This window comes from Dioscorea cayenensis, chromosome 9 (assembly GCF_009730915.1).
Source record: "Dioscorea cayenensis subsp. rotundata cultivar TDr96_F1 chromosome 9, TDr96_F1_v2_PseudoChromosome.rev07_lg8_w22 25.fasta, whole genome shotgun sequence".
NCBI lineage: Eukaryota > Viridiplantae > Streptophyta > Magnoliopsida > Dioscoreales > Dioscoreaceae > Dioscorea > Dioscorea cayenensis.
Window position 1 is genome coordinate 28,735,392 of NC_052479.1, and position 25,746 is coordinate 28,761,137.

General features: G+C 30.1%; 2 protein-coding genes across 6 annotated transcripts; both read right to left on the reverse strand.

The window, feature by feature from the left end:
* Positions 1-17,227: 17,227 nt before the first annotated feature.
* On the reverse strand, positions 17,228-17,615 carry LOC120268701 (late embryogenesis abundant protein 18-like). The gene has a single exon (XM_039275993.1). It carries the CDS (start codon positions 17,613-17,615, stop codon positions 17,292-17,294), a length of 324 nt encoding a protein of 107 aa, XP_039131927.1. The 3' UTR covers positions 17,228-17,291.
* On the reverse strand, positions 17,523-25,369 carry LOC120268700 (translocase of chloroplast 90, chloroplastic). Of its 5 annotated transcripts, none has more exons than XM_039275989.1 (4): positions 25,258-25,369; positions 21,964-22,079; positions 18,537-20,745; positions 17,523-17,609 (listed from the first exon to the last, which is right to left on the reverse strand). In XM_039275989.1, exons 2-3 carry the CDS (start codon positions 22,076-22,078, stop codon positions 18,575-18,577), a joined length of 2,286 nt encoding a protein of 761 aa, XP_039131923.1. In that variant the 5' UTR covers position 22,079; positions 25,258-25,369; the 3' UTR covers positions 17,523-17,609; positions 18,537-18,574. The 5 variants fall into 5 exon arrangements, with proteins under 5 accessions (XP_039131923.1, XP_039131926.1, XP_039131922.1 ...); XM_039275992.1 differs by lacking the exon at positions 17,523-17,609 and adding an exon at positions 18,368-18,454; XM_039275988.1 differs by lacking the exon at positions 17,523-17,609 and having other exon boundaries at positions 18,368-20,745.
* Between the last annotated feature and the right edge of the window lie 377 nt (positions 25,370-25,746).

Genomic DNA, 25,746 nt, shown 5'->3' on the forward strand with positions numbered 1-25,746 from the left:
TTTTTACTATTATCAAATTGTATCTCATTTGCTATTGGTTCATATGCTTAACAAAACAGGAGTGAGCTAATTCAAAAGTTTACCATATCTGGTTGAGGTAAGAACGTTTCTTGCCTTTTTCATATAACTATATTATCTTTATGTTTTGCTTATAATGTCTAAATAAAAAACTTATGATTGGATTTTCATGTTTTTTTTATACTTATTTTATTTAATTTATATTATATTTAGATTTCAGTATTCTAAAAAACACATATCTTAACCACTAATATATTTTTTTAATTGTTTTAATAGAATGATTTCAAGTTAACTACTTTGCAATTTAAAAAAAAAAATAATATTATTATGATCGGAATATTTGTTATATGATGGTATTTTACCTTTTTAATAAAACAATGATGTTACACATTTTGCAATTAATGACATGATTGTTTTTTTTTAACATAATACTGTAATAATTTTTTTATAAAATACAATGTTTACACTCTAAATATTACCTAAAATTGAAAAGATTTTATGCTCATTCCCTTATCATTATATAGCAACTAAGATCCTTAAACAGTCTGTAGTATGGCTGGAAAAAACCCAATCATCACATAGGTGGAGATTTCCACATTAACTAATGAAGATGTTATTCCATCAAGTGACCTACCGATAAAATGATTGGTAATTTTAGTGCATATTCCGAAATAAATCAAAATTCAGTGGTCAAAATGATATTTGACCAAAGTTAGGTGATTTACTAAAAAAATGAATCACTCAAAAATTCCTACATATATTTTATTTTATTTTAGTAAAATTCACAAACAAAATAAAAAATTCCACCATAGTTCACTATATTATTGATTTTACATGGATTTTTTCAAGTACATTGATAGGATAATATTAGATATGTGTCAATTGATGTGGTTTGCATAAATGTCATAGTTTGCCACATCAATCATTATTTTTTTATTTATTATTAAATTATTTCCGTGTCTCACATTCTCCATACAATATATATATATATATATATATATATATAAATCATTTGATTAGACTAAATGAGTTGAGAGTGAGAGAGACCAAAAGCTTATCAACCAATACTAATTACTTGGCATAAAATTTGATTTATTTATATTTTTCTATGTGTCATATTAATTATTATACTTGAGTTCTATACAAATATTAAAATTATTTATAAAATTGTTAAAATTTAAAAATCATAATAAAACTCTTATTTTAGAATTATTTAGTACTATTAATATGTTTTGAAGTAAAATATAAAAAATAATTAATGTTTATAACACTCTTAAATATGATAAATAATTTGATGTGATGGCTAATATGAGACGGAAAAACAAGCAAGATTATTTTTTATGGTATAAATATTTGATCAATATTATATGAAATTTTTGAATCATATTAACTATTATTTAATATATTTAATATCCATCTCTCATGATTTTACATGATAAGAAATAAAATGTATATGCCAGTGTATTAATATATGTTTCCAATTTTGATGGAAAAAAGTTTTAAAATTTGATTTATAACTAAGTTTATGCAATTAGTTTTTTAATCCTAAACTGTACTCTACTTCTATATGTTTTTAAAAGAAAAAACATTACTGTCAACTATTGTTGGCAAAAACTCTCCTTATTATATAAAACAATAAATAAAATATTTAAAAACTAAGCATGTTTGATTGAAAACTTATTTGATAGTGTGTTTTCTTATGTTGTTTTTTTTAAAAAAAAATTAAGAATCAAAAGCTAAGAACTTTTACATTTTGTTTACAAAAACGACAAGCATCACCCCACAAAAAGGGATTTTTACATGTTTTCTAAATTTTTATTTTTACAAATAACAAAAACAACGTGAAAAACTTTCTAAGTTTTTGGATTTAAATAATTTTAAATATATAAAAATGCACAATTGAAGATAAAAACAATCCCAATCCTATATATATATATTATATTGTTTTTTTATGTTTCTCTTTTAAATTGTTGTAGTAATTTTTAACTAGGAAGAAGTCCGCTTCGCTTTTGAATATTATTTTTAAAATGTTCAATGTTGAATGAGAGTGTTACTTATGGATCTTCGTATCATTATGAGACATTATTATTTTTATAAAACATTTAATATTTATAGTAACTGAATTATGTACAACAAATTTGTTATTTTAAGATGATACAATCTATCAATATAAAAATCCATTGTTTATAACATTACAATCACAATAATTTCTATAGAAATATTATGAAAAAATGAAATATGTTATTCAGTTTCTCTTATAATTATAGAACAATTGATTGATTAAAACAATTTTTACATATTTTACATGTATTTATCACTGTTAGCCTTTGATAATGCAAAGTGAATTAACTATTTGCTTTATTATTTGAGATGTATCACCAAAAATAAAGTGAACACATAATTGGTTTCATCCAAACTACATATCATTGCTCACGAACACATTATCAAAACCTAACATGATGACAATAATTAAGTTTTCCCATCTAAAGTTATAGATTCCAAGGGTTTTAAACCAAAACAAGTGAAGTTATAGATGAAAAAGAAACTCTAAAAGTTTTAGAAGCACCATCCAATTGAGCTAGCTTAGAACCATGCATGGGTTATAAGGCTAAAAATCAAAAGTGTATTCATTTTGTGGAAAAAGAAATTATATTTTCAATTATTACAATAGAAAAGTGGAACTATCTTTGAGAAGAGTCAATATTTTAATTCCCTCCAGATTATGAATGCGATATAAATGTATTACTTATCTACACTCTACATTAAAAGCCAAAACCCTTTCAATGAAAATGATTTTAGGTTTTTAACATTCAAATGATTGAATGCTAATTAAGTTTAGTGATTATAAAGAGTTTTTAGTAATTTAAAAAAATAATTATTTCATAATCGATTTTTAAAATATAACTTAATTTATTTGGAGAATTGTCTTCCATTCAAAACTATAGTTATAAGTTTAGTCACAATATTATTTTACACCACTGCCTAATATATAAACTTTATATAGTAGTGTGTATTTTCTTTTCCCGTGGGTTTTTGCTCAAATTTTATTTGTATACTATAATATTTGTTTTGACAAAATTATTATTCCTTTTCTTGAAAACCAGCCTTAATAAAATTGAATAAATAACTTAAAAAGAAAATAAACCTCAAAAAGATCAAATTATTTTTAACAAGAAAAATAAGAAAACACTATTAAGTATTGAGAGTGAAATATTTTTACTAATTTTTAAATATTTGCATTACTATCTATTATTATTGATGAAGACATATTATTATTATTATTATTATTATTATTAGTCCTATTATTAATAATATTTGTATTATTTATAGTATTATTTAATAGATAAATGCATTTATGTATGTATTTAGTAAATATAAAATTATTTTGTATTTGAATCAAGAATAGTTTAATCAAATTATGCTATGGTGTTGATATTGCAAATTTCGACAACGATTTCTTAATGCATCCATTTTATGCGCATTAAAAAGCTTGGATTAGAAGTGGTAAGTTAATTATAATGATTGCAAACCCTTTTGAGGTAAGAATTTCCTTATATAATTTATACTTATAGGATAGGATATTGATATCGTTAGTTAGTATCATACTAAATCTATATTATTTTATTTATTGCTGATCATCTTACTACGGTTATGTTTAACAAAAATTCATACATTATCCAAAAAAGATTAAACCCCGTCATATTAAAAATATTGATTTGTTACCTGTGATAAGTAGATCAGAGGCTGCATACAACATAATACGACGGATGGATATTATAAAGGCTAAAAGAATGCATAATAAAAATAAAAGGAATTAAAAAGTGTGCTTAGAAGTATTAATAAACCAATGAATACCACATCGCTAACATTGTCACACCGACGATGCTACTATGAAGTCGATGTTGAGTCTCACACCTCACGATCGCATTCACATGAGCTTTGATAGTGGTTTTATCGGCCATCCCACATAATGAATCCTATTCTAATCTCATCAATGCTTCAACAAGTAATTCAAATGTGCATTTCGGACCTCTTTGAATCGAGCCACTAATGAGTGCAACAAGTGAAAATGTTTCTTATTGATCATGATGTCAATCCTTTCGGTCCAACGTCATATTAACGCAAATGATCCCGTGCTATTTCAAAACACCTCGACAGGTGCAAAGTACTTCCATCACTTTTAGTTATTCTGCGATTCTCTTATTATCGTTATTTTTAAAGTAGCCAATGCTCACCACATTTCTTTCTAAGTACTTTTCAATCACTTCTAAAACTTTACAATTACAAATCTCTTTGCATGTTAATAGTTATATGGATTGCTATTCTTTTCGATGATTATAACAGAACGTATTTTCAACCGCCATACTTTGGTGGGCCGCACTTTAGAAATGCTTTATTTTGCAATGCATTCATGTGGTATGATGAAAGAATTGATCTATCCAAATCTACTTCAACCCTAAATTTAATAATATGTGTTGCAAACAAGTGGCTTATTTCTCTTCCTCCACAAAAACCAACACCACCTTTCCCACGCCAATGGTTTGATGGTAATGGTGGAGTAAGGAATTCAAAATTTAAAGAGCAAAATCGAATATACAACTCACTTTTCCAATTTACTTCACTTATGGAATTGTTGATATTGTATCAATGAAAGATCTGTATTTATGGGTATTCGCTTTATCAGTGTAAATTTATCAGAATGATCTTGTTTCCAATTGTTAAGATGGTTAAAATTTGCAGTTTATATATGATTGAACTGTTTAAATTATGAGAGAATGTCATGCTCCAATTTGATGATAAGCAAAGATTGGACAATAATATTGTATGTGATTAAGAAGTTAGGCTGGATGAGTACAATGAGATTGTCAAAGTCTTCCTTCGTGCAAGAGAAGTTCATGCAATTTAGAGAATTACCGCTAAGATAAAGTATTGAGTGATTGAAATAAAAGACCATAACTGCACCATCAGCCCCGTAAATCGCGTCATTGTTGGTGATATTTTGGTATTAATGACATGGGAGAGATATTATATTGAACACAAACAAGAAGGTTTAAAAAGAATTAGTGATCTACATCCATTGTTCATGCCATTTCAATATCCATTACTTTTTCCTTATGAGAAGATTGCTTCCATCTAAATATAGATTGTGAAGAATTCAATACGGAAGTAAATTAGGGTAAGGAAATGTTTTTAACTATGAGAGAATGATTATGGTTACTTTTGGGTTCAACAAAGAAATATTGAGGTAATACCTTTTGTTAAGAGGAGGTCGACTTTTCCATCAATTTATGGTGTGATTGTTATGCTATAATTGAAGACACAAGATTACTTATATTAGGAGAGAATCAAACATCATTGAGGATCGAATGTACTTGATCGTTGAGATGCAAACGGGTCAAGAAGACTCGTGAGTGAATAGTATTGGGAAATCGATTATTTTACTCGTAAGCTTTATACTGGCTCTAGGTATATGTTCTGTAATAAGATGCAATGGCTATTTGTAGATTTTTATGTCCTATAATTATTTATTACATTTACTTGTAATCCTCGATGGATGTAAATATGATGCATTGAACGCTATTATAGGCCAATCGTTCCGAGGATAGATCCGATATAGTCTCGGTTTTACGATAAAACTACGTTATTTGATGATGATTTGATAAAGAACTGAACACTTTGGAATTGAAAGTTGTGTAAATTACATAAATACCTAATTTTTAAAAATATTTTGATGATTGTTAATTTAATTATTATATCTTTTCCTTTTATAGTTGTTGTATATAGATTGAATTCCAAAACTAGGTCCGGGCCACATGTTCATATCTTTATGTAGAAAAGAAAGTGGTGGATTGAGACATCGCTAAATCGATAGTATAGTTTCCGACCATCGCAATAAAGAATCGATCGTGGTGGTTATGATGCTATGTCGTTTATGACATGGTCCATGGGATTGCTAAAATCCACAAGCACCATGTGGAAATGGGAATGCAAAAATTCTATCCGAAAGCCGCTTCGGAATTCAACAACGATTGATGATGATACACAAAACACTCAACATCTTTAAATAAGAATAAAACATCGTCCATACAAACTAAACGAGATTCCTAAACCTGTGTCCTAATTCAGCTTCCTAATCAATTATTACCGCTCACATTTTGAACAAATGGCATGATGCAAATGATTTGAAACTATGAAATAAAAATCTTTCAAAATATAAACGAATAAAGGTTAAAGAGATTTTCGAATCCTGAGGCCTGAAGTATATAATGACATATATCCACCATGTGTCAGCCCATGTCAGCAAGTGTATTCTACCGCTTTCGTCTTGCAGCTCTAAACAAAGAACACATGAGTTTGGAGCTTATTTGAAAAATAAAGGATCATATTCATGTCACTATCAAGAGATACAAAACCATCATCCATTTATCAATAGATATGAATCGCCTAAGATTTGAAAACCTAGCCCAAACCATATGTGGCATATATATCTCCACTATACACATATTATATAACAATTAGATATCAATCGTTTTTGTCTGCATCTAAAAGAAGTTATGATTTAATATCAATTCTTTTAAATAAAAGAAAATCATATCAAGAGATACAATTTGAAACCAATAAAATCTAACTCTCGCCCATTCGCTCCCTAAATAACACCTAATGCCAATTTAACACCGTATAAAAATGATATATTAAATTGCCCAGACTATTTCATAATATATATATATATATATATATATATATGTATATATAATAACTATATCTCCTCTATATGTCTTTAAAAATTCTAATATACTATCTTTGTTTGATTATATAATCATTACATTTCACCGAAATATGTATATGCCTTTAACACAAAAATACTAAAGCATAAACCACATACCCACGTCACATTTTTAATTAACTACAATGTTATCCAATATTCCATTATTAATCATTATGTTTTTCTCCTCCTAGATATTTCGCTAAAATTTCATATTCCCCAAATTTATGTTGTTTCAATTATCGTAGCAACTCCACAACCAAGCATGTAATAAAGCTTGATAACACACAAATATTGATTTATCCTCTATAGCTAAATCATATCCTCCCACATTTGACTTATGATATGCATTCAAATTCTCGTTGTTTCAAATCCAAATCAAAGAAAATAGAAAAATGACCAAGAAAGCAGCAAGGAAGCAATGTTTCCAAATACAAAAAGTTTTCGGTAGTAATCGCAAGCAGTGAAAAAGAATTTACCAAATGCTCGAGTATTAATCTTGGGAAAGAATTGATTTGATCCCCGCCATTTATTTATTATCATTGATCTTGAAATTTCTTCTTTCCTTTCACCTTTCTCAATTTCTTCTTCTCGGAAAACACATAAGTATTATTAAACATCATGGAAATATATTATTAAATGTTATCATTTCCGAAAGTGTTAAAGAACATGTATTTGATATACATGTAGGAGAGTATTGAATTAATGGGTTTGATTTATACTGTGTATAAGCGAGAATTTAGTAATTTAATCAGTTAAATGCCATACTCTTAATGAAAGTAAAGAGAAGTCATGTAAACTCCATATGCTTTAAGATTTATATATATATATATAATAATAATAATAATAATAATAATAATAATGGCAATGTAATAGTAATGGCTAAGTATATATATATGAGGATTCGTGAATCTGAGGTTAACCATAAATCTCAAATCTAGCAAATCGCACGTCCGCAATTAAGCCATTGAGCAAACCTAGCAACACCCACCTTTTGCTCTATGAAAACCTCCAATTCAACGTTTGTACCAAACTATATAAATACATATATATTGCACGGAACTATAAGTGTGAACACATAGCTTTTGATATAGAACAATCTTTGACCAATTATTACCATATCCTATGGACATACGGACTTCACAATGCATCGAGACCATCCCACGTCACCAAAGAAAGGCGATCTAAAGGATCGAAGGTACTTAGGAGTACCTGAAGAAGACAATCGGGGCGCGATGCAATCGTGAGATTACAAACCCTATACTAAGAAGAGACATTGGTTGAGCACTGTTTTGACACCGGAGGAAGCAGTGCATTAGCTCTGGTGACACGCTGCATCAATCACCTTTAGTGGTGTCACATGAGTTCAAAACTTAATTTTTCCTATATGTTTCCTCCTATGCCTTCTCCATCTCCTCCAATACCACCTCCACCACCTCCGCCTGCCTTCTCCCACTGCCACCTGCGCCACCTCCTCCATTGGAGAGAAGAAGGAAATATATGTGTGAGTATAACTTTGATATTGGTGATCGCGACGGCGATTGGATCAATATGCTGCCACCATTGTGCGTAGTTTTGGTCAATCGAAGATGCATCTCTCTTCATCTTTGATACTATAACAATAATGATGTCCATCATTTGTAATGTTGTGCTGCCGAATCAAAGCTATGTTATTGAAAAAAATAAAATAACTAAGTTGAGTTTTGTTTTGAATGAAATAGGATTTTTATTATATTTTCTTTTTGTTAGAAGATGAATGTAGTTTAATCATCAAGACCTTTGTGAAATAGATCAAAGGCTTATAATATATATATGTAAGCACAAGTTGCATTAATTTTCAAATGGGTTATTAGCTATCATATTATTTCATATATACTAAATTAATCTATATAATAATTTAATCAATTAAGAAATTCAAATAAGAAAAATGTAAGCATAATAATATAACAACTTATTTACTATTGCATTATCCCATCTCTAATTGAAGAACACCAACCTCAAAGCTATACATCTATATATTGCTTTCCTCGTTACACATATTAAAACTTCAACCAATTTCTACTTTAAAAATATATTACATTACATTCTATTTTATACATCTATAATACAAGATTACAAACATAGAAAACTAAAACAAAAAGAAAACCTAAACAACACAAATATTACATAAGTTACGCAAGCAATTAATTCATATTTTCATCTACAAAGCGACGCAAAACTCTCACTAATCCATCTTCATTTAACCATCCATTGTAAAATAATATCATTGGCATTCCGACCAAGACTCTTTACCACACTCCCATACCCTCCTTTTCCATCCATTTGTCTTTTATACTCCATACTACTCTCTCGAAAAATCACCGCTACAATATATCGGCATTTGTTTTGATATAGGATTACACGATCTTTTTGCTCTCTATCTTACGAAACATTACCTATTTTCCCACTAAGAAACTAAATTGCAACATTGTTATACCAGAATTACGCCTCATATGATCTTTATACAAAATAATCCCCGCTGCATATCCTGCGCGAGTAAATAACTTTACTAAGTTTGCAGTTTATGTAAATATTGGATGCCTGAATCCATTTTTAGCTTTATACCTTCTATCTGCAAACCAATATTAAAATTAGTTACTAATGGTAATACTATAATTTATCTAACATTAATAAATATTGTAATCATAAATTTTTACCGTATGCCAATTTTCAAACAAGCTTCTAAATTTCCACTTGATGCACAATTCAGAGAAAAGTAATATACTTCTTCCATGCTAATATACTATAAATTATCTATCAGCATCATCGGCCAACTCTCCGCCTTTTTGGATGCTTCATATTCTTACAACTAGAAAATAACTTACATTATTATTGAGGGAAATAAATAATCTTCGCATTATACAAATTAATGAAATTACCATCGACGCAAAAAGTTTGAGATCATGAAGGGATTTGAAGATGTTGAAACTACACATCTAAAATCTCTTGACCATATCTTGAAATTTTTCCCAAAGACATTCAACTGCAATAATGATCACGCCATACTAAACCAACATATAATAATCATAATCGAACAAATATAAGCAAAACAAAAAACTAATGTAAGAAGAACTAGGAAAAATATATAAGAAAAGATGGAAACCTATATGATGAAAAGAAAGCTTATTGCAATGGAGGTATTACTCCTCCATCTTTCTAATGATTGTTAGTAATAATAATGATTCTCACTGATAACAATAGTAATGATGATCAGTCATCATGAGTGATATAGATGATGTTTGATGATGCTTAATCTTCACACTTTGCAGGAGGCCACAACACTATAAGTAAAGGGGAATTGCAAAATCGATATCAAACTTGATAGAAGGAAAAGCCTTATGATGCAGTGTTACCTTGAAATACCTTGCCTTCCATCAAGACCTTATCTACTCACCCAAGTCCTCTATCAAAGGACAATGATGAAGATGGAGAACAAGATGAAATAGGGGAAAGTGATTATTAGGGTTAAGAGCATGATTATTAGTGGGAGTAAAGGATAGCTAGAGTTGATTATCCTATAAAGATGGACAAATGTCCATCCAAAAACAAGTTTAGAAATCTCTCAATATCATAATGATGATGAAATGGTCAAAAAGATCAACTAGGTCCTCTGCCTTGGTCTTTGCTTTCCCATGTCAATATTAATGGAATTAAAGAAATATATATACAAGCTATGTTATGATGATAACTCTAAAATCACCTCCTCTACGTCATTATGCAATCTAATAGGGGACAAACTACTTTACGCTATTACTAATGTCTTACAACATATTTCTTTATTTATTCCATATATTTTCCCTTTTTCCCCACATTTTAAAAATATATATGCATATATGTACACTACATGTTTTAGATATACAAAGATGTATACATGTAATATACATCTCTTTCTCCATCTCTATATAGTATCATAGATAGATGCATAGATATATATGCATGTGCTATGTTGATGGTATACATATATATATATATACATAGCATATACATATATGTACATAAAGTATACATCTCCTTCTGCATACATGCATGTAAACATGTCTATTGATTCTAATTATGCACATGCAGATTACTACCTTAATTCCATATATATACATTGAATACATGGAATTATTTAGATACATGTTTTTGAGACAATATGTTTTTAGAGATATATCATAGACATTTGCCACACACTCAAAACACTCACTCCCTCTTTGTCTCCATCTCTGCTCTATGTATACAATCTACTATCACTTTCAAAAATGTTTACCCTCTTCTTCACGTGTTTCTTTATTTTTCTTTAAACAAATTAATACCCAAGTTATAAAAATAATAAACTTTTAACAAAACATAAGAAAAAACATTATTTTATTTATTAACATTTAACAAATTACTTAACAAAATATATATTTTATCATAATCTTTTACTATTTAAACTCACTCCCCTCTCTATATGTACGGCTATCTATCTATCTTTGATTTTATCTATATATATATATATATATAAAGTTTTTATGATATTTTTTAGTTTTTTCTAAAAATTATCAATTTGGTTTAGATATTGTAATACATATGGTTAAAAAACTCATAAATTCAAAAAAATATATTGAAAATATTTAGTGTGACATCTATTAACATTTAATAAATTACATTACGAATATAATATATGATTATCGAATAAATTCCCCTCGCCTACAATTCTTTAATCCACACCTAATTTATTTATACGGCATCGTGAAAACATTTCATGAAAGCTAACAAATCATGATTATAATGTTAAGTTCAAATTAAGATGAACAACAAAAAAATGTTTCTAAATAATAATAATAATAATAATAATAATAATAATAGATTAATTACTATATTTAATGCATGCGGTGATTAATCACCAAAAAGACATAAAACTATAAGAGATAAATATATGATGTAATCCTTTCATTAAAAAGTAGATAAACAACTAATTTATTAAATATACAATATAAACTAATAATAAGAGAAACACTCAAAAGATTAAAGCCTTAAGACGAGAAAGAGATGATATTACAATAACAAAGATAATACACTTCATGTGAACATCCACACAAAAAGCAAAAGAAAAACAAATAAACCATGCATTAGTTAAATCTACATCTTGGTAGGAAATGGCTTCAAAAGAAGGAAATGGTCACGGTGCTATCTAAAGACATCGACAAAGCGTTAATCCACCCTATTATACGCATAAATCAAGCAATAACAATATGAATAATTTTGTTAATACATACCATAGCACGAAATAACAAGATAAAAAGAAATTAGATTACACCATTGTATTGTAGCTCTTAAACCATAAGTATAACACATTTGATAATTTTTATGAGACCCTATGTACTAAAGTTTGAATGGAAATATATATATATATATAATGAATTCATAAAAACTAGAAGAACATGAGAGTGTTAGAGAGGGAGAGAGAAGAAAAGAGAAAAATAATGATGATATATAAAAGCGAGAGCAGCTTAAAACAATAAAGAATGAATCTTTTACCATTGTTTGCAGTAATTATGCGACTCTCTCTCTCTCTCCCTCCTATCATTTTTCTCCATCTTCATCTTTATCATCTCTTCATTAATTGTACCATCACTATACATGTCCTCTCTATGCATTATACCAACCTTACATAATATAGCAAAGCAAAAATGCATAATATTTCACATAATGCATAATTATTTAAGTTTATATGCATGCAACTTTTAAGAGGGAGAAATATACAACAATAAAATATGCAATTAACTTTTGCTAATATATAACCTACATAATATAAATTATGTTTTAGTAAATATGTTAATTATGAAAAAAGGAAAATATAATAAACCACCCAAAGAAGAAAAATATAGCAAACCACTCAAAGCCAAATAGCACCACTACACTTTCAACATAGGAATGAGCTCGGGAGACATGAATAGCTATAAAGTGCGATCCAAACTCCCAATCAATTCCCCCCCAATGAATACCATTGGAAACAATGATGGAACGAAAGTCTTATCATCTCCACTAAGAATTCTTCTGACATTACTCACTAACATCATCCTCGCTACAAACCCTTCACTAACTTCTACACATTGTTGGATAAGCTTTCAATCCTTCCAACAATCTCTGAAAGCAAACTATAGTTCATGTGACAACCTCTTCACCTATAATCACCACCTATCTCCTCCACAATTGATATCAAACCTTCCTCTTTGATTGCTACCATCAATAATTGCTCCATCACGATCTCTCACTCTCAAAGAGTCTCAAATATATAACATGCTCTTCCCCACCTATATTCATTATATATAGTATAATGATTAAATTGTTTATATATCATAAATATACACCTGACATTACCAATATATTATTTGTATTTATTCCTCATAAAACTACCGAAAATACATAAAAAGACTAATCTTAACAAAATCTAGCATATGTAAAGATAATTAACAAATTAAATCCTCCAATTATTTTTATTAATAATAAAAATATAAAAATATCTGATAATTAATAGATATTTATTACATCATGAAAATTTTAAAAAATAATATATCATATATAATAATCATCTGCTTCCCACACTATTGTAAGCAATGAAGGTTAAATGTTTTATTTTTATTTCTGTATAAGTACATTACATGTCAAGATATCAGAAGATTTGCAAGATTAAAAAAATATATACTCCATAGATAATAAAAAAAATACAGAAATGTACAAATACTTATTATATCATGAAATATTTTAAAAATAATATATCATATATAATAATACTAATAGTATCAATAATAACAATCACTTAACAATTATTCACAAAAACACACTTCAGATTATTTAACTATCATAATATTATCTCACTCATATTCTACCTCTGTCATTCACATCTTTTTAAACATTTTGTAATTAAAAAAACATCCTATAAAAATAAAAAAATTAAAGCGAAAAATCTAAACTACGAATCCTAATTCCTCCCAGATGAAATTAATGCGACATTTAAAGAAAACATCCTATCAATGAGATCTGAATCAAGCTAAGCAATTCTACACCTAGGGCTAAAAACTATATAATATATATATAATACTATAATACTAATATTATCTCGATTTAGGCATTGTACTCATTTTGTGTCCATATATAAACAAAAGATATGATTGAAACTAATAAGAAAAAAACAAATCCTATTAAAAGACACAAATCAAACTAGCAAAAGTTAACCCTATAGCCTAGGAAAATGACTCGACAAAGGAAAAAAGAGGAGAGAGAGAGAGAGAAGGTAAGAGATCCAGTCGTTGCTTACAGTGGCTAGGGTTTGAAAAATAAAAGCTCTTTCAATCATAATAAGACATTTCTCTTCTAACCAGAACAGAACAAATGTCCATCAAACAAAAGCTTAATATATATATATATATATATTTGGGTGATGAGATTAAGATTGAAAGATCATCTAAGCCTAGGAAACCAATTTGTCGGTGAAAAAAAGAAAGAAAAAGGGAAAAGAAAAGTAAGAGATCGACCATTGATTGCGGTGGTTAGGATTATAGTTAGATAAAAGCTCTCTCTTAATCATAGCAGGGACATGTGAGCTTTCTTTCATAGCAGAACAAATATCCATCAAATTAAAACTTGAAGAATAGGAAATTATAATAATAATCTATCTTTGCTTAATTTAAATCATTATATCACCTTAAACATAGTATATGTCTTAAGTATACATACTAAAAGCATAAAAAATATATAGTCATTTTTATAAAGCTTAACATTTTTTAATTAACTACTACAATGTTTGTCAATATCGAGCTATTAATCAGTTGTTTTAATCTTCTAAACATTTCACAAAGTTTGACATTTCTGCAACTTTATATTATTTCAATTATATCAATAATTGACATGACACAACAAGATAAGACCTTTAATAATGCATAAGTATTAATTTATTCTCGATAAAGCTAAACCGTATTCTCCACATATAATGGATGATATCCATTCAAATTGTCGATGTTTCGAACCAAACCAGCGAAAAGGAAAATGGAGGAAGAAAAAGAAAAGCACTCGCATCCAAGTTCAAATCAATGCGTGTTTTTGTGGTAGTAGTCAGGAAAAGGAAAAATACCAAGATCTTTGACGATAAATCTTGGCAAAAAGAGCTGTTTGGTTCCCTATCTCACATAGTTATTGTCATTTATCTTACAATTCTCCTCCTTCATTTTTCCCTCTTCTCAATTTTTCTTCTTAAAACATAGTAAATTCTTAAACACCGATGGAATATTTTACTAAATGTTACCATTGTCGTGTGTTGAAGAACATTGATTTAGTATATGGAGAGGAAGTATTGGATTAATGGGTTTGATTTCTCGATTGTATTTGATGGTGGTAGAAATGTTATAGGGTATGGATCTCTCTCCCCCAAACATTTTCAAAACAAAAAAAAATACATTCATTTATTTAATGAAAATTTGCTAAAGTTATTAACAAAATCTTTTATTTGTGTTTTTAGTGTCATTCCAAAAGCTCCAATGGGTAGAGAGGTATGAATAATAAATTATTTCAGTTTTTCTTCCATTTTTCACGATGTGTATGGTTTTTCACCGTTTCTTTAATGACATATCCCTACAATTGTCCACACATATGAAAACATATTCTACAATACTATATTTGTATGTAATTTCCCATTTTCCCATTTGAGTTTCAGATCACCGGTGTCACACAGCCGAGAGTAAAAGCGGTTATGAGACATACATCATAGGAAGCGAGAGATGGGCAACTATGTCGATGCATTTTATTGACTTTTGCGAGTTAGTATAGAAATTGCATTTATTATCACTTAATATCACATATAATGAAAACTCATTTTCTATTGATATATATATATATATATTAATGCTTGCAATTCAAACTTTCAATGATAAATATAATGAAAAATATACTTTCCTCATGCTGAATCGACTGAAAATATGCATAAATTAGCTACTATGAATTTTTAGTATATATCTATTTGCAAAGCTTACTAATAGTTAACATAGAACACTGATATACTTAGCTTTAATTTTGTTACCACTCTTTTATCATTAATTATACTTAAAATTCACATATTCTCTAATCGATTATTATATCTACTTTCTTCCAATAGACAACTATAAATTAAAAAAATAAAAATTTCCTCATTTAAGTATACTGTTTTAAATATTCAGGAGGTTATGGAACTCTTGAAGAGCTTTTTGAAGTAATTAGTCAGGCACGATTAGGCATCCATAACAAACCGGTAATTTGATCTCAATGCTCTATATACACACATGAAATTATAAAAATGATACATAACTTATGCTTTGTTCCGAGTTGGTTTGTTAAATGTTGACGGATATTATAACTTCGCTATTGTCATTCATCGATAAAGTTCTAGAAGAAGGGTTCATCAACCTAGCCGCACGGCGTATCATCATCTCTTACGCAAAATGCAAAGGGAATTAATTGAAACACTCAAAGTAATAATTATAGAATTTGGAATACTATTTACAACATGTTCTTTTCAGGTCATTATTATTAATTATTTTTACATTATGATTACTGAGAATATTCCCCACATTCATCTCCCAAAATCCCATCTTTACGCACTCTGATTGACCTCAACCTTCCTGTTGCTATGGATGACAACGTTGAACACTCCACTGTCTCTGATACACATCCATAATACAACTATACATGGGATGAAGTTATTTCATTTTTTCCCCCTTTTATGTTCACTTTTTTTTAGTTGAAGATGAGAACTTGAACAACTTTTGAATCCTATAACTAAATATCTTCTACTATTAGCTCTCTTTTGCATATGCCATTTGTCTTCATGGTTTCTATAATTATTAAAAAAAAAATTACATACGGTAATCCATCTTAAAGTATTTCTTGATTTCTCCTTTTTTAGTCAAAGAACCAATGAGAAACCCATCTTAAATGCCTCTTTAATATCATCTCAAAAACAACATTGCTCTTAAGTTAATATTTACGTGATGATGAATTATAACAAATTCTCTTGAATGATAAAGTATCTGTATATATATACATTAGACAGGTATATTATTCCAATTTTTACAGCAAAAAAATATAAAAACCCAATTAGAAGGATTAATACTTAAAATTGTTTTTCTTTTCAAAGTATTGAAATGCAATCATCTTCATTATTTAATAAACAATATAATATATTCCAGAAATATATTTCTCAACCTTTCACATCTGAAGATACTTCTCATACTGAAAACGATTTTAAAAAAAAATATTACTAATTTTTTAAAAAATTATACTATCTTTGCAATCTTCTTTATAGATATAGTTAACCCGCAGCGTTAGCGAGGGTACATAAATCTAGTATATATATATATATATATATATTAACTGAGAAACAAAATGATATATATATTAACTGAGAAACAAAATGATTTATTTTATTTATTAACAAAAACAAGCTACTCCAAAGCAACAAGGAAATCAAAGCAAAGAACTAAAAGTACTTCTCCCCGGCGGGAAGATCACCGGAGGCAGGATAGTTGACATTGCCGGCGGCCGGACGGTGATGAGTGAGAGGGACACGTGTACTTCCACGGTGACCGGCGGCAGAGTCAGCACGGTGGTCAGCTTTCTCTTGGTGTAATTGAGCTTTGGCTTGAGCTTCTTTAGCTTTAGCATTCTCTTTAACCATGTCTTTCTCTTCTTTGTTTCTTGCAGTGGCTTTCTCAGCTTTTTCTTCTGTTTTTGCTGAAAACTCTCTTAACTTTTCTTTTGTTGTGCTTCCCATGTCCTTCATCTTCTCTTTGGTTCCCTGCATTTTTATAAATGTATTCTAATTAGTTTTCATTAATGTGTGCATGCATGTATAGTAGTGTTGAATTTATATATACAAGTTTTGAGGGGGGAGAATGAATAATGTTTGAATGCCACGTGTAAAACACGTGTCATTTATGCAGTTGAGAGTAAATATATATTTATTATTTATATCGTTGAGTGACACGTATGGACGTACAGATGTCATGCATGCATGGATAGTTTGAGTGACACGTACTGGACACGTGTTATGCATGCATGCATGAAAGCAATGTTTTTATATGACAATTTTATAAGAAAATAAATTTAGATTAAATCTTTTAATACGTCAAACTAACATGATTTTATTTTAGATTTCAGATTTCAATTTGAATCAAAATGATAATCTTATTCAAAATGATAATTTAATTTTAATTTTGTTTAACTGAGCACTAAAAAAATTTTAATCTATTTTTAATATTTTTAATAATCTAATATTACTGTTTGAAATTTCTGTTAACAAATAAGATAAAATTGTCAATTGGACGGACAGTATGTCATATATATATATATATATATTAACAGAGAATTTTCGACATTTATATCATAAAAAATAAATCATAATCTCTCATGTAACCATCTGGTAAAACAAAATTAAAATTAAGTAATCATTTTGATTCAAATTGAAGTTTGAACCCATAATATAAAAAGACCATAATTTGATACCCTGTCAAAAAAATTAACCCCCAAAGGTGAACACATCTCTAGACTTGATCAATTCTGAAACAATTTATGTCAAGGGATCATCTCTAAATTCACTGTTATATTGAATAGATCCTCTCAAATTTATGTACAATTATTTGCCTGGAACATATTAAACACAAGTTTTTATCTATATGATCAATAATTAAAGCAAAACAAAAAGGAAAAAAGAAAGAAAAATTACCGCATTTTGTTTCTATTTTTCTGTCAACAATGATCAGCTCATCTTAATCTTCTCATGAAGAGTCCTTGAAACAAAGTAACAAGAGCAAGAAGTGCAATCTGAACATGCTTTGAACTACTTGTCTTGAAACTAATCTGCATTGGTCCTTTACTGTTGATGCTGGCATTCAAACAGTGTTTTGTTCCCCGCCAAATTTGAAAATCAGATTGAACACTCCCTCCAATCACTGTTTCATTGTCAAATGATAACAATGTGGTTGCAATAGTTACCTTATCATCGTTTACAGGGTAGTCTTTCCCTCTTATTGTTGCTTCCAAAGTCCCACCATATGCCATTTGACCGTAACCTCGAGCACATCCGGCGTCCATTCGTACTTTGAGTCTTCTCCCTATCGAAATCGAATCCTCGAGCTTGGCTCTGGTGAAGTATGTTTTTCCTAGTGAAGAAACAGCGAAGCTGCCGCCGGTCTTGTTACAGCAAAAGTTCTTGAATTCTAAGTCTCCGCGAATAGTGCAGAGTAGATCTTTACTGAAGGGTTGAATGTCAATGCCCGCGAGCATGGTTGCGCCATTGGGATGTTTGAACTTTGCTGTGCATTCAGAGTTAATACGGAAATCATCCTTCTCCTTGTTCATCTGTCCAGCAAATGTAGCTTGAAAATTGCTTTTGATGTGTATAGATCCATCCCAGTAAACTCCGTCATACCCAATATCATGATCCCAGCCTTGCGAATCACAAACAGGCTTTATTACCCACTGCTCGTTACCAATCACACAGAAACGGTATCTATATACAGGAGAATCAGAGTCAAAACTCAATGGAATAGTTGCATCTTCAATTTCATAAGCCTCTACAAGAGATGCATCATTGTCATCATCATGGTCATTTTTTTGTATGGTATCATTGTTCTTCTTACGGAGCATGGTTTCTTTATGCTGCCTAGCCATGGCTTTCCATTGCTTTCTCAGATATAGATCCTCTCTGTAATTTAACTCCTCAAGATAAGCATCCTTCTGAGCTTTCGACAACTTATTGAATTGGGCTTTTGTGAGAATCCGGATTGGCGGTAATTGATCATAGTCATCCTCATCTTCTTGGTCGAGAAAATTGGTGAAATCATCATCTTCAATGCCATTAGAGTTTGACAGTGGATGGCGCTGAAGAAATGACGAGAGGAAATGAGGCAGCGAGAGAAGTGCGCCTCCAGTTTGTGACAACTGAAAACTGTCCTGGAATTTCAAGAGGGAGTTTGCATCCACCAAAATCTTGGAAGTAATGCATAACAGCAGTAACTGGGATTTCCAAGCCAGACCATTTGGAAGAATTTTTTCACCTTTGGCGTTTGTTTCACAGAACTGATGGTTCTCAACATAGACGACAGGATTCACAAGCTTTTCGCTGGACATTGCCTGGTGTATGAAATGTTGAACTATGTTTTTCGAACGGCCAACATACCCTTCGTAGCTCATGGGATATCCGTCAGGTTCTGGAGGAGGTGATGAAGCATGTGTCATTACAAGAATGGTATTGAACCACATTGATGAGCCAAAAACCTCAGTTATAAGCTTTAGCAGAGAGTAATCACCGTAGCCCCCAGTAATGAAATTGAGCCGTTCAAAATAGAGAACAACATCAGGGGGCGATTTTCTGATAAATTTTTTCACTGCCATCAGGATTTTCCTGTTTCTTCGTGGGTTACCGTTGAATGGTGACAGACCAGGGGTATCGATTACTGTAAATTTGATCCCCTTAATAGTTCCCACAATCTCCTGAATTTCATCGGTGCCTCGCCGGAATGCATTTGTTACTGATCTTGTTTCATCAAAAAGGGAATTTATGGTTGCACTCTTGCCTACACCTGTTTTCCCTAGGACAAGTATCTTGACAGAGAAGAGCAAATCTGGCTGACCACTCTCCTCCTGCCGTGCTGCTATTGCCTTGACTTGATCAAACGTCAGGACTTTTCTTTGCACACCACATTCAGCACTTTGTATCAAGTTTGCAAGATGCAATCTGTAGAAAGTTTGTGCTACTACAAGGTTATTTGGTGATTGTCCAATCCGTTGGACAAACCGAAGAAGCTTGATTTGAAGTGCCTCAGCGTTGGAAATGTCTGGCACAACAAGCTCTGATTCTGAAGATTCTGTCAGCTGAGTGTCATTGGTAGCAGGGGCAGTGGTAGATATCTCATTGGTGGTATTTCTTGCACCTGAAACACACATACCAAGACATATTTATTGATGATTTTTACAAAGAGCCTAAAATCTACGTAGTGATGAAATGGCAAATAATATATGTTCAAAAATTACATGTGAAGCATGACAGTACAAAGAAAGGAAAGCCTCGCTAAATCCCAAATGTCAAATACATGTGGTTCTAGGAAACAAGCATGAAGCAAGTAGATAACTTTCAGAAGATCTAAATAGCATTTCTTTCTGAAAAACCAAGTTAGGATATAAAATGACATATAATACAATGATAGAAAGTGAACCATATGTAAGCATTCAGCTTCCAATGGTTATTATTTGACAATTAGGACAACAAACCATTTCCGAACATTTCAAGTTTGTAGAGGAAATTGATGTCATTAGAATTATAAATATCACACTCAATTTTCTAGAATACTGAATTCGAGAAATGCAATCTGAATTGCCATTGACAAAACAAGGTTCCCTTAAAAAAGTGGCAGCTTTGAGAAGCAGGAGAAACATCTTTTTAATCTTTAAGATCTCTTTTGGTACTTAAAACAGGATGTTTGGCTGCAATTTCCTGAAGCAGCCTCAGCTTTTTTAAAGCTGAAAGATTTGGTCAAGAAGCTCAAAATTGTAGCTTTTGGATAGAAGCTGTCATCGAAAAGCTAAACCCAACTTTTCTGTGTAGTTAGTCCTTCACCTTTTGAGCAATTTACTTAAGCTCATTTAATCAACACTTCATGTCTTTTGAAATTCATGTTTAGAGTTAAAATGAAAAAAGAAAAATTAGTTATGCGCTTTTTAAGATATTTATACTCCAAAACTTCCTTTCAATTCAAAAATCAAACAGCAAAACTTGATATGGTTTATTTATACTAGATATTATTTCATCTCTTACAATATATAGGATAAAACTATATTTTATTTATGTGAGATATTATTGTAATATTATCTTCCAAAATTGCTTTTGAGAATTGTCATCCAAACACATTAAAAAAAATGAAGGGCTTCTATAAAATCACTGAAACATAAAATAACTTAAGTTATTCCAAAAAGACTTAAATTAGAAGCCCTTCTATACAATTACAGAAAAATAAAAAGAGCAGTTTTTCCCAAAAGCTTATCCAAATAGGCATGGTTCTGCTTAAATACACAGAGTTCAAATCCAATAAGTCTATTGGCTGGCATATATTGTTTTATGAAGTCAAATCAAATATATCAAGGAGAATAAATACCTTGATCATTAGGCTCTTCACATAAGAGGTCCTCATCATAAGAGTTAAAAGACCTTGCAGAAACTAAAAACTTCGACATTAATTGGCTGGAAACCCAATCAACAAGATTCTTCATCCTATAAAAGAAAATGCTGATTCATGAAATTAAATACAAAATAAGATGACCATCAAAAGGAGAACGTTAAGTGTAGAAAGGAAAAATTTTAAACATAACAAGTCAAAGTATAAAAGAAGCAAAAGGAAGCATACAGAAAGATAAACCTTGTTTCATTAACCATATCATAACCACACACCAGTAAATATAGGAACTGATATAAGGGGCAAAGGGTTTGCATGATAATGTGATTCACCAAAGAAGGGTATATTGGCAACAACTCACCAACAACTGAGAAAAAAGAAATAAAATAATTCTCTCTCCATGAATAAAATTATGAATAGAGAACATTACATAGGACTTCAACTAAGAGCTCTAACCCATCCAAATTTCTGAATATAATTCCAAAAGGATAAAAATATCTTAATGGTTCAAAACATAAATTTAAAGAAAACTTAAAAACAAAACACAACTGTCTAATTATCATCACATCAAATTGTTGCACATTCAATATTTATATACCTTAGATATGTTTGTAGTGTTTAGAATCAAAAGGCACTTGCAATCAATCAAATTTGGTTGTTCACTTGGAGAAATAAGGGGAGAACCAGTACCCCCACTTCACCAATTTTATTTGGTATAAAATTAACCAAAGAGAGAGGATGTGGAGTAATTTTTCAAAAATGAAGAAAAACCTGCACGTTTTCTTTTATTAAAAAAAAAACCCACCCCCATACTATAATAGTGATTTTAGAAATGGATGAACCTCAACTTAAACATTTTAATAATTACGAAAGACAATAATTCAATTTACCTATAGTAGAATTTTATGCTCCCATATTGATGTTTCTTGATGTTTACTCATATGACTATAAAGGACCTTTCAGTTTAATGTGTTGATAAGGGAAAGTACATACATGGGATTCTGTCATCATAAATCCAAACACACACATGTATGCACAACTAATGCTGGGACCATTAAAAACAACAAAACCAACCAGAACCAATGATTTTTTGTAGATAAAAACCTTCAGGTCATCAATGAACCTGTAAAATTTCCCAGGAGCAAGAGAAAAAGCATGAGAGAAATGCCTGTAGCAATTCACATCTCACTACTGAAAAGATGATTAGAAGTAGACAATGCATAGTGGTCCTTTCCTTGTCAATAGAATAGTGCTCATGTCGTTTCTACACAATAACATCTTTTTTCACCAAAAAACCAACTTATCATTCATAAACCTCTTCTACTTTAATAACAATGAAGATCTTTAAATGATCCTAAACATTGATATTTAACGCAAGCATACTTGTGTAAAAGCCCAATATAAAGGCTTCTTAGGCTTATCCTTTAAACGATAAAGGTTTCTTAGGCTTATCCTTTAAAAGATTTGCATATCTTAATCATGTAGGTTTCCCAATTATCTCCACTTTTTTCCTTTAGTATCATCCAAGTAATGGATGCAGGAATGTAGGCATCACCAAATATTTCAATTCAAAAACATCAAAAGCAAGCTCAAGATCAGATCCTTAAACAAACGACTAAAGATCAGCCAACAAGTAAACTATGATTCTCAACCATAACAATATCACCAAAAAACAATACAATTCAACTGCATTAGTTAAAGAAAACCACTCTACAAGGGCTCACCTTATTTGAAGTGCTGGTTGAAAAAGTCCAATCATGCGATAAACATGACCACTACTTTACTTTTAACTAAAGATCCAATGGTCTCTTGCATTAAGAATCCTCACATTTCAAAAAGCATGTTCATTCAACCATATATTCTCGGAGTCTAAGAGAGATCATACAGTAAACATATTCTTTGCTCTCACTCATTGTCAACTAGTAGGTACTTCCAGCACTACAAACTTTCACAAATCCTGTTTGTCACCCACAAGAGCCGCAACTAAATTCTCCACAATCCTTCATCCTTTACTGTTTATTAATACTTTTCTTTTAATTTGCCTTTTTTTTTTCTTTTCTTCATCAGCCGAAACAACTCCTTTATTATTTTCCTCCCTTTCCCCTATACTTTCTTAAAACCAAACACATCCTAAACCTATCAAACATTAACGAACAAGGAAATTTCAAAGTTTGGGCATAGCCGTCCAAGATTACCTTAGCTTCCCTCTAATACAATCATACACACTTATGGAGATAAGAATTGATGGAAAGAGAAAAGCGTTTCTAGGTCTCACACTTGAACAAGGAAGGGCATTCTCTCCATTGCAACAACTCTGAAGAACACATCTTAAATATAAAACTCTTAATCCAACCTTTAAATCATCATTAACACTTCCAAATGGTTTATAAAAGAACGCAAAACAGAAACAAACTTATTAAATTATTTGCAGCATCAATGATGAAAAACACCACCTCGAACAAAATCACCATGAACCATCAATAGACTTCAATCGTTTCAGAAAACCCCAAATCAGAGAAAGTTTCCTCTATTTCCATTAACTAACAATACAGAGACGACAGCAAATCATTTCCAATCAAAATCACATAAAATCAACAACAAAAACCAACCGTCTCAAACCGGAATTAAACTCAACCAAACCCTAATGACAAATTTCAACATAACAATCACAAATTTAACCACAGCTTCCTCCATTTCCATTAACTAACAATTACACCAAACAAATATAAAGCCACAGCAAATCCTTTCTAATAAAAATCACATAAAACCAATAGCAAGAACCAACCGCATAAAACTGGAACTAAACTCAACCAAAACCCTAGTGACAAATTTCAACATAACAATCACAAATTCCACAGCAGCTTCCTATATTTCCATTAACTAACGATTGCAGATAACAAATACAGAGACAACAGCAAATCATTTCCAATCAAAATCGCATATAACAAAATCAATTGCACCGAACTGGAGCTAAATTCAACCAAAACCCTAATGAAAAATTTCACCAAAACAATGACAAATTCTACAACAGCTTACTTTATTTCCTTATCTAAAGATTGCAGAAAACAAATACAGAGTCAACAGCAAGTCCTTTCCAATCAAAATCACATAAAACTAACAACAAAAACCAACTGCATCGAACTGGAGCTAAACTCAACAAAACCCTAACAATAAATTTCAAGATAAAAACCACAAATTTCACAAATCCAAACGAAATAGGAATCAAAAGAAGCCAAAAAAAACAACAAGGATTGGAGTAGAGAGAGTTCATATTACCTCCAAGATCGAGTTCCAGTTGAATTTGAGCCTTAAATCTCTCACCTTGCTCGCATTCCCTCTCTCCCTCCCGTTCTCTTTGATGAAGATGAGACCAGGACGCAAAGAACGGCTGAAGAGCAATACTCATCTACATTTTTGCATAAAAGTCCCCGTATTTTTTACAAAATAACATCTCCGTAATTTTTTTATTTTTAAATTTTAATTTTAATTTTATTTTTATTTTTTATATATTTTTTATGCATATCCATTCTTGTAAGTTATAATTCTAAATCATGCAAATAAAAAATTTAAAATTTATATAGTTTGCATAAAAGTCCCAGTAAACCTTCGTATTTACAAAATACTATCTCCAACAAATTTTTTTATATCATTTACTTGGCTATTTAAAAAATTTATAAATTATAAAATATTATTTTTTAAATTTATTATTTATATTTAATATATATTTCTGTAGCTTTTGATAAATTATATTCAACTAAATATTTT